This window comes from Branchiostoma floridae, chromosome 19 (assembly GCF_000003815.2).
Source record: "Branchiostoma floridae strain S238N-H82 chromosome 19, Bfl_VNyyK, whole genome shotgun sequence".
NCBI lineage: Eukaryota > Metazoa > Chordata > Leptocardii > Amphioxiformes > Branchiostomatidae > Branchiostoma > Branchiostoma floridae.
Genome location: NC_049997.1, coordinates 14,254,738 through 14,269,050, shown reverse-complemented (window position 1 = coordinate 14,269,050; position 14,313 = coordinate 14,254,738). Strand labels below are relative to the sequence as shown.

Sequence of the window (14,313 nt, the reverse complement as noted above, 5' to 3'; positions counted from 1 at the left end):
AGTCCTAATGATATATCGCAGGAGCTAAACATCAAATGATGTTACGAGATTATTTTACGTTTTTACCATTCTTAAGGTTTTACTTTCGGTTTGTTTAGCTGGCCCTGGTTCATGGTGGCAGGATGTGAGGAGGAAAATGGTGTAACTGGAGGCTTGCAGGATTAGATTTGGGCGGAAGGGCTTGTACAGTACATTTGAAAACTGCAATGCAATCTGCGATGCGGAAATCCTTGCCCCAAACCGATCTGAATGGAGACAGGAGGATATATTAAAGTCGAAGTCGAAGTAAGAAATGCAATCTTTGCCAACAAGTCTACATCTTTTTCAGTCGGCCGACGCAGACTTCCAGACGACCACCACCACGCTATCGGCCCGCTGGTCCGGCTTCCTACACGAACATCAGGACATCTCGTACCAGGTGGGGGCCGGGACGTCACCAGGTGCCACGGATGTGGTCGGCTTTACTTCTGTTGGACAAAACACGGAGTGGAGCAGGGATGGACTGAGCCTGACATCCTTCCAGGTGGGAGAGATGTTCACAAAGAAGAGGTTGTGTTTGAGTTTGATACATGAAACTCACCAAATATTCTATCAGTTCCTTGGCTTTCTGCAGGATGGATAACTGGGGACCCGGATGTTCAGAATACGTCACCTTCCGAAAGTGTGACGTGAGCAGAGGGTAACTCCTAGCAGCGCTGTTTTTCTGGGGAAGGGGGGATGTTGCAATTTTCAATATGGGCTTAGGGTCTCTAATGTCGGGAGAGGCAGTATACCTGAGAAAAACCAGCCTCTCTGCCTCTCTAGACATCAGAAAACCTTTAAGTCAGTTTATGTCTAAAGTCACAAATCAGCAACCACAGCCCCCCCCCCCAAATAATGCAGCCAGAGTTCTGCATGCTGCGAAGGAGGATACTGTACTAAAATATCGATGTGTTGTTTCATTGGTACATTTCTTTAGATATCTGTTTGGGTTACTGATAGGAGGAAGTTACATAGGACATAGGATACGTAAAGGTATGAAAAACTGAATAGTTGCTACATTACCCAGCAGTCCTACTACATCACCGACTGAAGGATGATAGACGATGCCACGGTAAAAATGTTATCATACTAGGACGACGTACGAATGGTGTGGCAGTTCATTGGGCTTGGTACATTACATTCACTTCGTCATTTGGGTTACTAAATTGTACAAATGAATAAAGTTGAATGGAGATATTCAAATGTAGGTAAGACTGAATATTTGTTACTGTTTAACCTTTCCAGACCTATTACATCACAGTTAAGGCCAGTAACAGCATCGGGGACACAACTGTCACCTCAGATGGAATAACGGTTCTACAAGACGGAGACGCTCTTCAGGGGGCAGAGGTCATCGACGGACAGGAGTGTTCTGGTAAGTTTTTATTTGAATTCATAACGACAGAAGAAAATAAGTTATATACACAAAATATTCTCTACACATAATGTTTGCGGATGAATATCGTATCCATTGTATGCTAAGGGTCATGGTTCTGGATATGATTATTTTTTGATAGTATCTTTAGGATACTAACAATTACATCAACATTCAAACATTTTATTTCAACAAATTAACAATCTGTTGTGTTACATTTCAGATCAGCACGATGAAATATATCAAATACAGGTACGTGTTTCCTGTTGGATTGTCAATAAATGTGGATTTCAAATTATTGATGGAAAACATTGTTGATAACCTTTCAAATATCATTTAATGAAAGTAAACTTTTGCGTTTGTTTTGGTTTCAGACAATTCGCTCTGCCTGCTATGACACATCGCCGTCGATCTACCAGACATCAAAGACAGCGGTGGCTGCCCATTGGTCCATCCCACCTGCCAATCAAGCTCACGTGACCCACGTCCAATGGTCCATCGTGCAGGAGGTAGAGGGGGAGGAGACTGTGGTGCAGGACTATGTGAACCTCGGGATGGCGTCCCACGGGATGGCTGTAAATCAAGACCTGTACCTCTCTCCCGATGTCACCTATAAGTCTAAAGTCTTGTTCTGTCATCAGGCTGGCTGTTTTGCTCCAGGTACTGCTGTATTTTGAGTTTCGTCATGGAAAATAAGAGAATGTTTGGTAGTCTGTAGCAGCCTCCGTCCCAGTTCGATAAGACTTGTGTCTAGTCCATTGAGTGTATTCTGACATTTTGTTCAGGCATTCTAAAGTTATTGTTCTTAACAAGCTATAGGTTATAGGAATGATAAAACAATAGGGCACTGTCCTTGGTGCTGATATGTCATCTTACGTTAGTTCAAACTTTATTGTTGGTCTTCGTATTTATCCTATTTATCACGGAAAACACGATGATGATCGTTGGTGAAAATATTTCTTGATGATTCTGATCCTTTGACGACAGTAAATAACGTTTTTAGGATTGTTTTGCCCTTCCGACATGTGTTTAAGTATATGGGTAATACTACCATAAGCTGTGTCCTGATTTCTAATTAACGATTAAATGCTTTTCGTCACCAATAGACTTTATCATGATATACCCCCTCCAGTCTACAGTTCAGGATTCCTGGTGGCTCCTGACCCACCACTTCCCGGAACACTTCACGTCACCAGTCCGTATCCAGACTCGGGCACAAGGAGCGCTGACGTCATCTTTGACAAGTTCAGTGACCTGTACTACCCAACTGATGACGTCATGAACTTCTATGACTGGGCCGTCGCAGATGACTCGGAGAATGGAAAATTACTGACTGACTGGGCAACAGTCGCGCCAACATCTTCCAATGAAACAACAGTTAGTGCTAATAACTTGATAAGAATCTTGTCTTGTCTTGTCTGGTCCCTTGAACTTGCAATCCTTACCACACCTTTCGTAGTACAGGTCGATGCCCATCTAGGTCGATGCCTATCTCCTTTTCTAAAGCATTGGGCCACACATTTGTGCGAGCTTGGGATAGTACATTAGTACTAGTACTACGTGCCTTTAGTTGACAAAATTTGTTTCTTGTTTTTGACTGTGTGAGAGAGAAACTTGTAAAGGTGTATGTAAGCCTGTTTTACTTCCAAAAGACTGTATAGTTCTTATCGCTAAAACACATATATCTATTACTTCACCCCAAGTGAGTGAAATATAATTTCTGTCTGTGTCTACCCGAGTGGCTGAATATGTGTTTGTGTGATTATATTTCAGCCATACATAGTATGGTGAAATATATTGTATTCGTAATGTTTCTTTCTTTCTTTCTTTCTTCTTTCTCCTGTCAAATCTTCAAAGTGATTCATCTCCGCCGTTCCTGGACCGAATGACCTGAAATTTGGCACAGGGGTAGAATGGGCCAATACCTTGATGCTTTTTTCTCAGTTTTTTCATATCTGCCTCTAAAATGATTTTATTGAGATTTTTTTGGTCAATTTTAGACCAAAACTGTATATTTTGGCCCCTGTACCCTGGTATTACAACCAAATGAGCTGAAATTTGACAGAGATGTGCCTTGATAATGCCCCCATATAAATTCGATAACACTTTTGGTGTACAGTACAACAAAATGCTTATTTTTGCGATTTTTTGACCAATTTTTGACCAAAAAAGGACACTTTTGGCCCCTGTACCCTGGTATTACAACCAAATGAGCTGAAATTTGACAGAGATGTGCCTTGATAATGCCCCCATATAAATTCAATAACACTTTTGGTGTACAGTACAACAAAATGCTTATTTTTGCGATTTTTTTACCAATTTTTGACCAAAAAAGGACACTTTTGGCTCCTATACCTTGCTATTGCAACCGAATGAGCTGAAATTTGACACAGATGTGCCTTGATAATACCTTCATATAAATTCAATAACACTTTTGGTGTACAGTGCAACAAAAGGCTTATTTTTTGCGATTTTTGGCCAATTTTTGACCAAAAAAGGACACTTTTGGCTCCTGTACCCTGGTATTACAATTAAATGACCTGAAATTTGGTATAGATAGGCATTAGATACTTGGTAACAAGATTCAAGTAAAATTTTTGACATAAACAACTTTAAAATGATTAATTTTGGCACTTTTCTGAGGGGAAATTTGTTTTCTTTTGGCCTCCTGACGTGACCTTCCGTGACCCCGCACAGAGCCACACCTGTGCGCGTCAGCCGGAGAGTTGATTGAATCAAAGACCTAGCCAATCAGCGAAGAGGAGGCCAAAGGCTAATTAATATTCATAAGCGGGGCCTCATGATCCCGTATATAGCAGTGTTCCCGCCAGGGGGAGCGAAGCCCCCCCGGAAGCTCTTGCATTTTAGACTATTGAGAAGGCTTCTTTTATCAGTTTTTTTAGGGCCATATCTACGATAATCGTAACAGTCACTTAATTCTCTTCAGCAGTTTGACTTTAAAATATTTCGGGTCAAAGCTTCAAAGACAACTAAAACCTCATAAACAACAAACTTTACTTAGCTCAACAGTATACAAAAATATTGTACGGGTTGCCATCCTTAGTTGAAGCGCTTATTTATAGCGCTAGTATCTTCGATGCGCCGTTAGCCGCCGTGCGACTTTTGTTGACGGTCTGATATCCCTACGTCGCCGCCTCGCTGATATTCCCACGAACATGTTTCAAGAAAAATACCCAGCAAAAAACGCTGTTCTGCGTCAAATTCTATTCTATAAAACATGTGGGACTCAGTGTTACAGTCTAAATATTTTGTAGAAGCACCGCTGTAGGAAAGAAGGTCCAAGCAATGTTAAACATCACGTAGCATGAAGTTCGCTGTCAACTGGCACACAGCACATGGCTGTTTGAAACTCTAAGTCTTATCAACAGCCGTGTTTGATTGATAGCCGGCGGTCCTTTGATGAAGTCGGCGAAAGGTGCGTTAGTTAGAAAATCTGCGTTTAGTTTTGATACGTAATTATAAGTTAGACAGTGGCGAGAATGATTATTTTCTCATCAATATTTCTCTTCAGAATTATTTGAACTTAATTGTACATCTAAACAATTGGCTTACCTGTGCAATGTTTATATGATTAATGATCATGTGTAACGTATGGCTCCTAGTCAATAGATCAGCATTTTCTCTATAGTGACCACCTGTCTATAGTGGCCACATTTCCTAGTGCTGTTGTTGTTTGACATAAACTTTGAACATTTAAATTGTAAGTAACTTTAAACTGCCAGAGTTTCAGCCCAATAAAACACTCTCAGCGCCAGCCTCGAGGGTATGAACAGACTGACCAGACAGACGAAAATAAATCCTCGAACAAGGTTCAATCGTATCTTCCGGGTCTGGCAGGAAGTTGTTAAACTAAAATAATAATAGGCTCGATGGCTGATTGCATACAAAGTAAAACAGTTTAACAGTTTTACAGCTTGAAGAAAACAAACGCTCCTACAGTACCTGCACCTGCTTGATAATTATTAAATCGTATGCCCTACTTGAATAAAAAAAATTTCACTGCAATAATGAATGTACCCACATCACAAGGAGCTTATACTTTTTTTAAACTTACACCTAGTTATCGTACTGAAAATTGTTAATGACATTACATGAAGTCATTCAACAATTTTCAGTCATGATGAAAATTTTCTGAATGGAAAGTGTGATTATCGTCATTTTCTGAAAAATAGAAGCAAGCTCTGTTTTTACCTGGAATCAATTCACAATACCAGTCCACTTTGGGGGATAATGTACTGTTAAGAGGATGTTCCATTTTTGCGCAGGGGTGATTTGGAACAGTCCAATGTTGCGTGGGAAGGGGTATGGCTGAAATATGCTGTATTTGCTCTTAAGCAAATGTCGGCCTTTCTAGTTCTAGGAGTCTCAATATGCAAAACTCAAACGTCATACATTATAACTGCTGCTATTTTTGTGTGTCGGAATCGTTACGGTAGTAGCCAAAAAGCAGCAAGGTCAAAGGGGTCATGTCTACCATCTGTAATTGTCTTTCTTATTCCTCCACAGATTTCCTTCTCTGTTGATGGACTGCCACGTGATCTGACCAAGTGTCTGAGTCTGGTTGTGAGAGGACACGCCCACACGGGGCTGTCGGCATCTGTGTCCAGTGAGATCGTCCAGTGCGAAGAAACCAGCACCAACAGAGGCCTGAACTACTCAACAGTCATAGACACTCGCCGTGAGTACCGCATACCCTTCTAGACAGTCTTCTTTTTGGCGACGCCACATGGGCGGAGTCTGTAGTATAGTACAGTAGAAGCCAGCTAATTGCAGAACGGATCGCCGCACACTTCTGTTAAGTGCACGGGATCCCGGAATCCCAGACTGGTGCGGTCCAACTAGATAACTTGCTCCACCACACGAATCATGGATAATTGCAAGAAATACACTGGCAAATTGGGTGTGCAATTAAGCGGCTTCTAATTTCAAATACTCTGGAAACCCCAATACTTTCTATTCTATATCTAAGAATATTCATATTAAAAATCATTTTACAGCTAACATCACACTGGAGTTGAACGCAGACTGGACCGAGTATGACATCGACTACACCAATGAGACAACCATGCTGTCTGCCGTTTGGCCGACATTACGTCACCGGAAGTACGAGTGGGCCGTACTAGAGGATAAGACAGGGTCCAGTCTATCCGCCATGGCCGGACACCACCTTAGTGTTCCCAACCCGTGTGACCACCAGGATATGATACAGTGTGGAAGAACTACGAGTGTAAGTACAGACAGTACGGATCACTGTGCGAAATTTACTTCCCAACATTTTGGTGGTCTTTCTGTTACCTTTTCCTGGACAATAATGACTGGTTCCGCTAGTTGGCACTACAGTGAGAGGAATGCAGTTTCTACCGTGACAAAGTGCATAATCCCTCGTACGTTACGGGAACTATTGTGTATGTACCATCAAAATTAGTAATATTACCTCCATGAAAAATGGAGGTATAGTTTTCGGTGTGTCTCTGTGTGTGCGTGTCTGTCTGTGTTTCCGGATATTTGTGGTCAGTATAACTCTAGAACCTCTGGATGGAATGTAATGATATTTGGTACATGGGTACGTGTTGGAAAGACGATGGTCGGGGTCGATTTTTATCCCCTGGTGTGTGACCTTGGTACTGCAGCAGAACCTCGATTTTTTTTGTCAGTAGCTACCCAGCCTGTTCCACTATGTCGCTATTCCTTATCTATGTCATGCGTCATGAAATATGTTACCTGTGCATTAGTTCATGATACTAAAATTATGACTCTTCACATAGGAATACATCAACGTGGAAGGTCTGAGCCTGGAACAGAACAAGCGGTACATCGTGTGCATCCATGCAGAGGAGACGTCCATAACGTACGAGAGGTGGGTGGAGACCCTTCCAGAGACGGCCGTCTGTAGCAGCGGGGTGACGGTAGATGTGACTCCGCCCAACGCCGATGCTGCCGACGTCTGGATTGGCTCCAATGACAAATCCAATTACCAGGTACTTCTGCCAATCACTTATTTCTCAATCTTGCAGTTTACATGTATGCAAAAACTTTGTTAGAACCGTAGTGCATGCAATGCTACAGTATTTGATTGTGATACAATTTTACACTTCAAATCCATGCACAAAACTAGAGTTCCTCGAACACACATCTTCGCCAAATAAACATTCTTTATCGAAGGTCGTTGTTTTTGAATGATTAATGTATGTAACTAGAAAGGCCGACATTTGCTTAAGAGCAAATACAGCATATTTCAGCCATACCCCTTCCCACGCAACATTGGACTGTTCCAAATCATCCTTGCGCAAAAATGGAACATCCTCTTAACAGTACATTATCCCCCAAAGTGGACTGGTATTGTGAATTGATTCCAGGTAAAAACAGAGCTTGCTTCTATTTTTCAGAAAATGACAATAATCACACCTTCCATTCAGAAAATTTTCATCATGACTGAAAATTGTTGAATGACTTCATGTAATGTCATTAACAATTTTCAGTACGATAACTAGGTGTAAGTTTAAAAAAGTATAAGCTCCTTGTGATGTGGGTACATTTATTATTGCAGTGAACTTTTTTTATTCAAGTAGGGCATACGATTTAATAATTATCAAGCAGGTGCAGGTACTGTAGGAGCGTTTGTTTTCTTCAAGCTGTAAAACTGTTAAACTGTTTTACTTTGTATGCAATCAGCCATCGAGCCTATTCTTATTTTAGTTTAACAACTTCCTGCCAGACCCGGAAGATACGATTGAACCTTGTTCGAGGATTTATTTTCGTCTGTCTGGTCAGTCTGTTCATACCCTGGCGCTGAGAGTGTTTTATTGGGCTGAAACTCTGGCAGTTTAAAGTTACTTACAATTTAAATGTTCAAAGTTTATGTCAAACAACAACAGCACTAGGAACACATACATTTGCTCTGGAGAAAATACAGCAGTTTTCGCAAGTTCCAGTCCAGTGATAGAAATGTGGCCACTACAGACAGGTGGTCACTATAGAGAAAATGCTGATCTATTGACTAGGAGCCATACGTTACACATGATTTCAGTACACTGATCATTAATCATATAAACATTGCACAGGTAAGCCAATTATTTAGATGTACAATTAAGTTCAAATAATTCTGAAGAGAAATATTGATGAGAAAATAATCATTCTCGCCACTGTCTAACTTATAATTACGTATCAAAACTAAACGCAGATTTTCTAACTAACGCACCTTTCGCCGACTTCATCAAAGGACCGCCGGCTATCAATCAAACACGGCTGTTGATTAGACTTAGAGTTTCAAACAGTCATGTGCTGTGTGCCAGTTGACAGCGAACTTCATGCTACGTGATGTTTTACATTGCTTGGACCTTCTTTCCTACAGCGGTGCTTCTACAAAAAATTTAGACTGTAACACTGAGTCCCACATGTGTTATAGAATAGAATTTGACGCAGAACAGCGTTTTTTGCTGGGTATTTTTCTTGAAACATGTCCGTGGGAATATCAGCAAGGCGGCGACGTAGGGATATCAGACCGTCAACAAAAGTCGCACGGCGGCTAACGGCGCAGCGAAGATACTAGCGCTATAAATAAGCGCTTCAACTAAGGATGGCAACCCGTACAATATTTTTGTATAATGTTGAGCTAAGTAAAGTTTGTTGTTTATGAGGTTTTAGTTGTCTTTGAAGCTTTGACCCGAAATATTTTAAAGTCAAACTGCTGAAGAGAAGTAAGTGACTGCTACGATTATCGTAGATATGGCCCTAAAAAAACTGATAAAAGAAGCCTTCTCAATAGTCTAAAATGCAAGAGCTTCCGGGGGGCTTCGCCCACCTGGGTCCCCCCCACAGTGGCCCTGCCCCTGGACCCCGCCAGGGACATTCGGCGGCCCCCGGACCCCTGTCCGACGCTTTGAAAAAATCCTGGCGAGAAGTCTGTACGGCCTGAGTCTTCAAGTTAACGTATTGTGTGGTCCCGCTTATGAATATTAATTAGCCTTCGCCTTCCTCTTCGCTGATTGGCTGAACCATTAATTGAATTAACTCTTCCTGCCGGCTAGACGCAGGTGCAGATGTCGGCTCTGTGGGGTGAACGTCCGAAAGGTCATGGCATGGAGAACGAAAGAAAACCAATTTCCCCTAAAAAAAGTGCTGTAATTAAGCCTTTTACAGTACTTTATGCCAAAAATTTTACTTGGATCATTTTACCAACTATCTTATGCCTATCTATACCAAATGTTACTCAAACCAGGGTACAGGGGTGCAAAATATACCGTTATAAGACCGTCAACAACAGTCGCACGGAGCTAACAGCGCAGCGAAAATACCATCGCTAGCGTTTCAACTTCGGATAACAAGTTATAAATGCTGTTGAACTCAGTAACGTTAAAGTTTGTTTTTAGTTGCCTTTGACGGTTTGACCAGAAATAGTGTTACGCTAAACTCCTGAAGAGAAGTTAAGTGACTGCTGCGATTATCATAGATATGCCCCTAAGAACTGATACAATATAAAGCCTTCTGAATAGTCTAAAATGCGAGAGCCTTAGGCGGGCTTCGCTCCCCCTGGCGGGAACACTGCTATATACGGGATCATGAGGCCCCGCTTATGAATATTAATTAGCCTTTGGCCTCCTCTTCGCTGATTGGCTAGGTCTTTGATTCAATTAACTCTCCGGCTGACGCGCACAGGTGTGGCTCTGTGCGGGGTCACGGAAGGTCACGTCAGGAGGCCAAAAGAAAACAAATTTCCCCTCAGAAAAGTGCCAAAATTAATCATTTTAAAGTTGTTTATGTCAAAAATTTTACTTGAATCTTGTTACCAAGTATCTAATGCCTATCTATACCAAATTTCAGGTCATTTAATTGTAATACCAGGGTACAGGAGCCAAAAGTGTCCTTTTTTGGTCAAAAATTGGCCAAAAATCGCAAAAATAAGCATTTTGTTGTACTGTACACCAAAAGTGTTATTGAATTTATATGAAAGGATTATCAAGGCACATCTGTGTCAAATTTCAGCTCATTCGGTTGCAATACCAAGGTACAGGAGCCAAAAGTGTCCTTTTTTGGTCAAAAATTGGTCAAAAAATCGCAAAAATAAGCATTTTGTTGTACTGTACACCAAAAGTGTTATTGAATTTATATGGGGGCATTATCAAGGCACATCTCTGTCAAATTTGAGCTCATTTGGTTGTAATTCCAGGGTACAGGGGCCAAAAGTGTCCTTTTTTGGTCAAAAATTGGTCAAAAAATCGCAAAAATAAGCATTTTGTTGTACTGTACACCAAAAGTGTTATCGAATTTATATGGGGGCATTATCAAGGCACATCTCTGTCAAATTTCAGCTCCTTTGGTTGTAATACCAGAGTACAGGGGCCAAAATATACAGTTTTGGTCTAAAATTGACCAAAAAATCTCAATAAAATCATTTTAGAGGCAGATATGAAAAAAATGGGAAAAAAGCATCAAGGTATTGGCCCACTCTACCCCTGTGCCGAATTTCAGGTCATTCGGTCCAGGAACGGCGGAGATGAATCACTTTGAAGATTTGACAGGAGAAAGAAAGAAAGAAAGAAAGAAACATTACGAATACAATATATTTCACCATACTATGTATGGCTGAAATATAATTATGGCTATAATGGGCCGGATAAGCACCAAATACAGCTTAATATGAGATGTTGATATACCGGTAGCAAAGCTGGATGTAAGGTCTTAAGTTAGGCTAGGTTAGGCTAGGTCTTTAGTTTTATATAAGATTTCACTCTACAAAATGTACATTGCAGTCTTTTCGTAAAAAAAGAAATAATAAACAAACTTTGAGTGACTGGCCTATATATTAGATAATAGGTCATCTAAGGGTTACCTAAGGGTCATACGTAAGGATTGTTACGGCCCCGCCTTGGTGAATGTTTGTGTCCATCTCATGAAAATAGTAAGTAAAGTTTTGCAATCGCGAGTTAAGTCAGAGGTATTTTACACAGTCTACCTGGCCTGGCTATCACGTCAGGCTACTCAGATCCCCCCATTCATAGCCCCGCAAAGACAAAATAGCTGATTGACAGGCATAGTAATTGCTAATCTCCAAGTATTAGTATATTCATAAGCCTTACTTAGATCCTCCTCTACAACCTAGCACAAACCGAGACAAGATACGATACCACCCGCGTTCTATGACCGCACTCGTACAACCCGGAAGTATATGATATTGTCGTAATCGGTTGCACGGAAACCCCCATGCAGTGTGAAATCGAGGCCAAAATCAGGCAAAAAGAGCCAGTTTGAAGGCCAACTTTGACTCTTCAAATCTCATCCCGAAATAGTATTTGAATCATTAAGGTCTCATTGATGTATTACTCCGCGAGTGGGCACCCTAAACTAGATCCGAGCCAAAAAATAAACGGCTGCATGGACGCGTGCTTTTAGCGGTGAGAAATTCCCTTTTAGCCAGCGGAACTGATCTCAAAAGTTAGATTGGTGAAAGCTTGTTTTTAACTGAAGATATTAGCAGGTAAAGTTTTGCATCCGCGCGCTAGGTCGGAGGTACACAGCCTTGGGTTCTGAGTGGTGCGGTTGTACACTCAAAGCGAAAAAAGTGCCTTTTGTGGGGATTGACTAATCGTCGTTTGTAATTGCTATAAAAAAAGTTCCTACGTATAGTTTACGTTGACAATTTTTTCCCACGATATAGGGTAATTGTGCTCAACATAGAATGAAAAATCTGCTAAAATTTTACGTAGCGTCATTATGAACGCGCCCATGAAAAACACGAATTATAACATACAGGTCTATGGAAAGAAGAAACTCATCAATGAGACCTTAAGCGTACTGTATGCGATCGAACAACTCATGAGGATTACGTTGGCATCTTTGACAGCCTGATTTGGCCCACCGCGATGTTTTAATCTTTTTTTACGTGACCATGTCTTATGCCTCAAACGGGCGGGCGTGTAAGACCCTGCCATGGCATGACGATTAGTTCTGCTCCACCTTTGATTTGTCTGTGCTAAGACCCGGAGACTGAGGGCAGGGGGTTAATTTGGTGTGACTGGCCCTTGTCAGGGAAAGGAGATCAGGCTTCTGCTTCTGTCTGAAGGGCTTGAATGATAAATGATGATTAATGGTCCACACATTAGTGCTGGACTAGGGTGACAATGGTGCCAGTGTCATGTTGCACTGCACACCACTTTTGTAAGGGATGTGGTTCTCTCCATGATAAGAATCCCAAAGTAATTATATTAAGTAGATCGCAATTTACATAATTAGCATCTCATTATGTTGATAATCACCCTAAGTACCTACCTACCAAAAGCAAAGAATATCCATCAATCCCCTCTGCAGTTATCCTTTTTAAAAGTTACAAACTATAAGACCCACTGCAGTTCCAAACAAGCTGCTAGGGGGCCCAAAATTACACCATTCACTCCTAGTCCCAACAGCTATCCACCACTTAAAAATCATGAACATGGCACTTCTGGAAAATTTAGGCGCAAGCTTTGACGCTCACTTGCAGTACCAAAACAAGTCGCTAGGAGGCCCATTATCGAACTTGACCTTCCTTTCTGTGTCTCCTACCTATCAACAAAATATCATTAGCATCCATGTAGAACATCTCGAGTTATCGTGTTAACAGACAAACGCAATTACATACAAAGCCAGCTACAGCACCATAGGTAAAAGCTAGCTAAACCATTCTCGCACATGACAATCCTTTACACAACCGCTACACACCTGCCAAATATCGTAGAAATCGCCCAGCTGCATTTTGAGTTATGCTTCTCGAAACAAACCTCGAAAAAATACAAAGGTCGCTGCTGTACCGTAGGAAAACGCCAGGTAAACCATTTTCAAACTAGGCATGCCTTTCGACAACCGCTACACACCTACAAAAAATCAAAAAGTTCCATCCACAATTTCTCGACTTATATGCTGTTGACCTACATACAGACCCAAGTAAGCAATCTTATAATCTTCGCTGGCGAAGATAACAAAGCTCTTACCAACAAGCTTTAGATCAGTCCTCTGAACCTTTTCAAGTTGAAATGACTCAAAGATGTCACACATCCAGACCGAAGGTGTGACATCAGCAATGGGTCAAAGGTGCTTGGAAGTCGGTATCGGCCCCCATCTCGGTTAAGGGAAGGTTTATGGGCAGTGATGTAAATGGCCTCGTTCAATCCCCTTAGAAAGTAATCCTGTTCGGAATCCAGTGTTTTCACCTTGTCAAAATCCACAGAATGTCCAGGAGATTCTACTGTGTTCGAATATTATATTAAGTAAAACATGAATTTAAACAACGTGTTCATCCATGGCTTATTTTTTGTAGGTGTCTAGTACAGAGCTCTATGTACAATGGGACGGATTCGTCGATGTTGAAGAACATGACGTCTCTATGCACCACTCAGGAATTCAACGTTACGAGTACGCTATCGGTACGCAATAGATGGAATATCTCAAACGATGTGTATATTGTAACATACATGTAAGCTCTGGTTCTATAACCACCATCGAAATCACCGAGCTAGTGAGTGAGCTAGACTATGATAAACATTAAAACAGTGACACATGCTAAATCATTTAGACATGACCATCATAATTTCAGTATTATGAGCTACCTTGTTTTCGAATTCCGACTCATGAAGCACTTAGGTTCGCCCAGCGGTCTAATTATCATAACAATCATTGCATTCCTATAGCTAGCTAAATGTGCTGAGGGCGATCGTCATTGTTCTCCATTGTCTTTCGTCGTTGTGTTTCCTCTCCCATCAATTACTGGGCACTAAGCTGAAAATTACACCGTCTCTAACTAGGTACAATTGCTGGAGGAAACGACGTGCAAGCCTGGACAGATGTGGGAGTTACAGATCATGTTCTACTGCACGGGGTTAGACTGCAGCACGGGTGGTCGTACTACGCCACTGTTACAGGTAGGA

At 41.4% G+C, this 14,313-nt stretch overlaps 1 protein-coding gene across 1 annotated transcript in view; it reads left to right on the top strand.

Annotated features, from left to right (window-relative positions):
* LOC118407020 overlaps positions 1-14,313 on the top strand; it is a 49,707-nt gene that overhangs the window by 19,505 nt on the left and 15,889 nt on the right. Inside the window, exons 28-37 of the mRNA XM_035807433.1 lie at positions 329-523; positions 1,267-1,396; positions 1,620-1,648; positions 1,771-2,056; positions 2,529-2,773; positions 5,924-6,095; positions 6,415-6,644; positions 7,183-7,395; positions 13,707-13,812; positions 14,191-14,307. Coding sequence (XP_035663326.1) covers positions 329-523; positions 1,267-1,396; positions 1,620-1,648; positions 1,771-2,056; positions 2,529-2,773; positions 5,924-6,095; positions 6,415-6,644; positions 7,183-7,395; positions 13,707-13,812; positions 14,191-14,307 — 1,723 coding nt within the window. The remainder of the gene's footprint in view (positions 1-328; positions 524-1,266; positions 1,397-1,619; positions 1,649-1,770; positions 2,057-2,528; positions 2,774-5,923; positions 6,096-6,414; positions 6,645-7,182; positions 7,396-13,706; positions 13,813-14,190; positions 14,308-14,313) is intronic.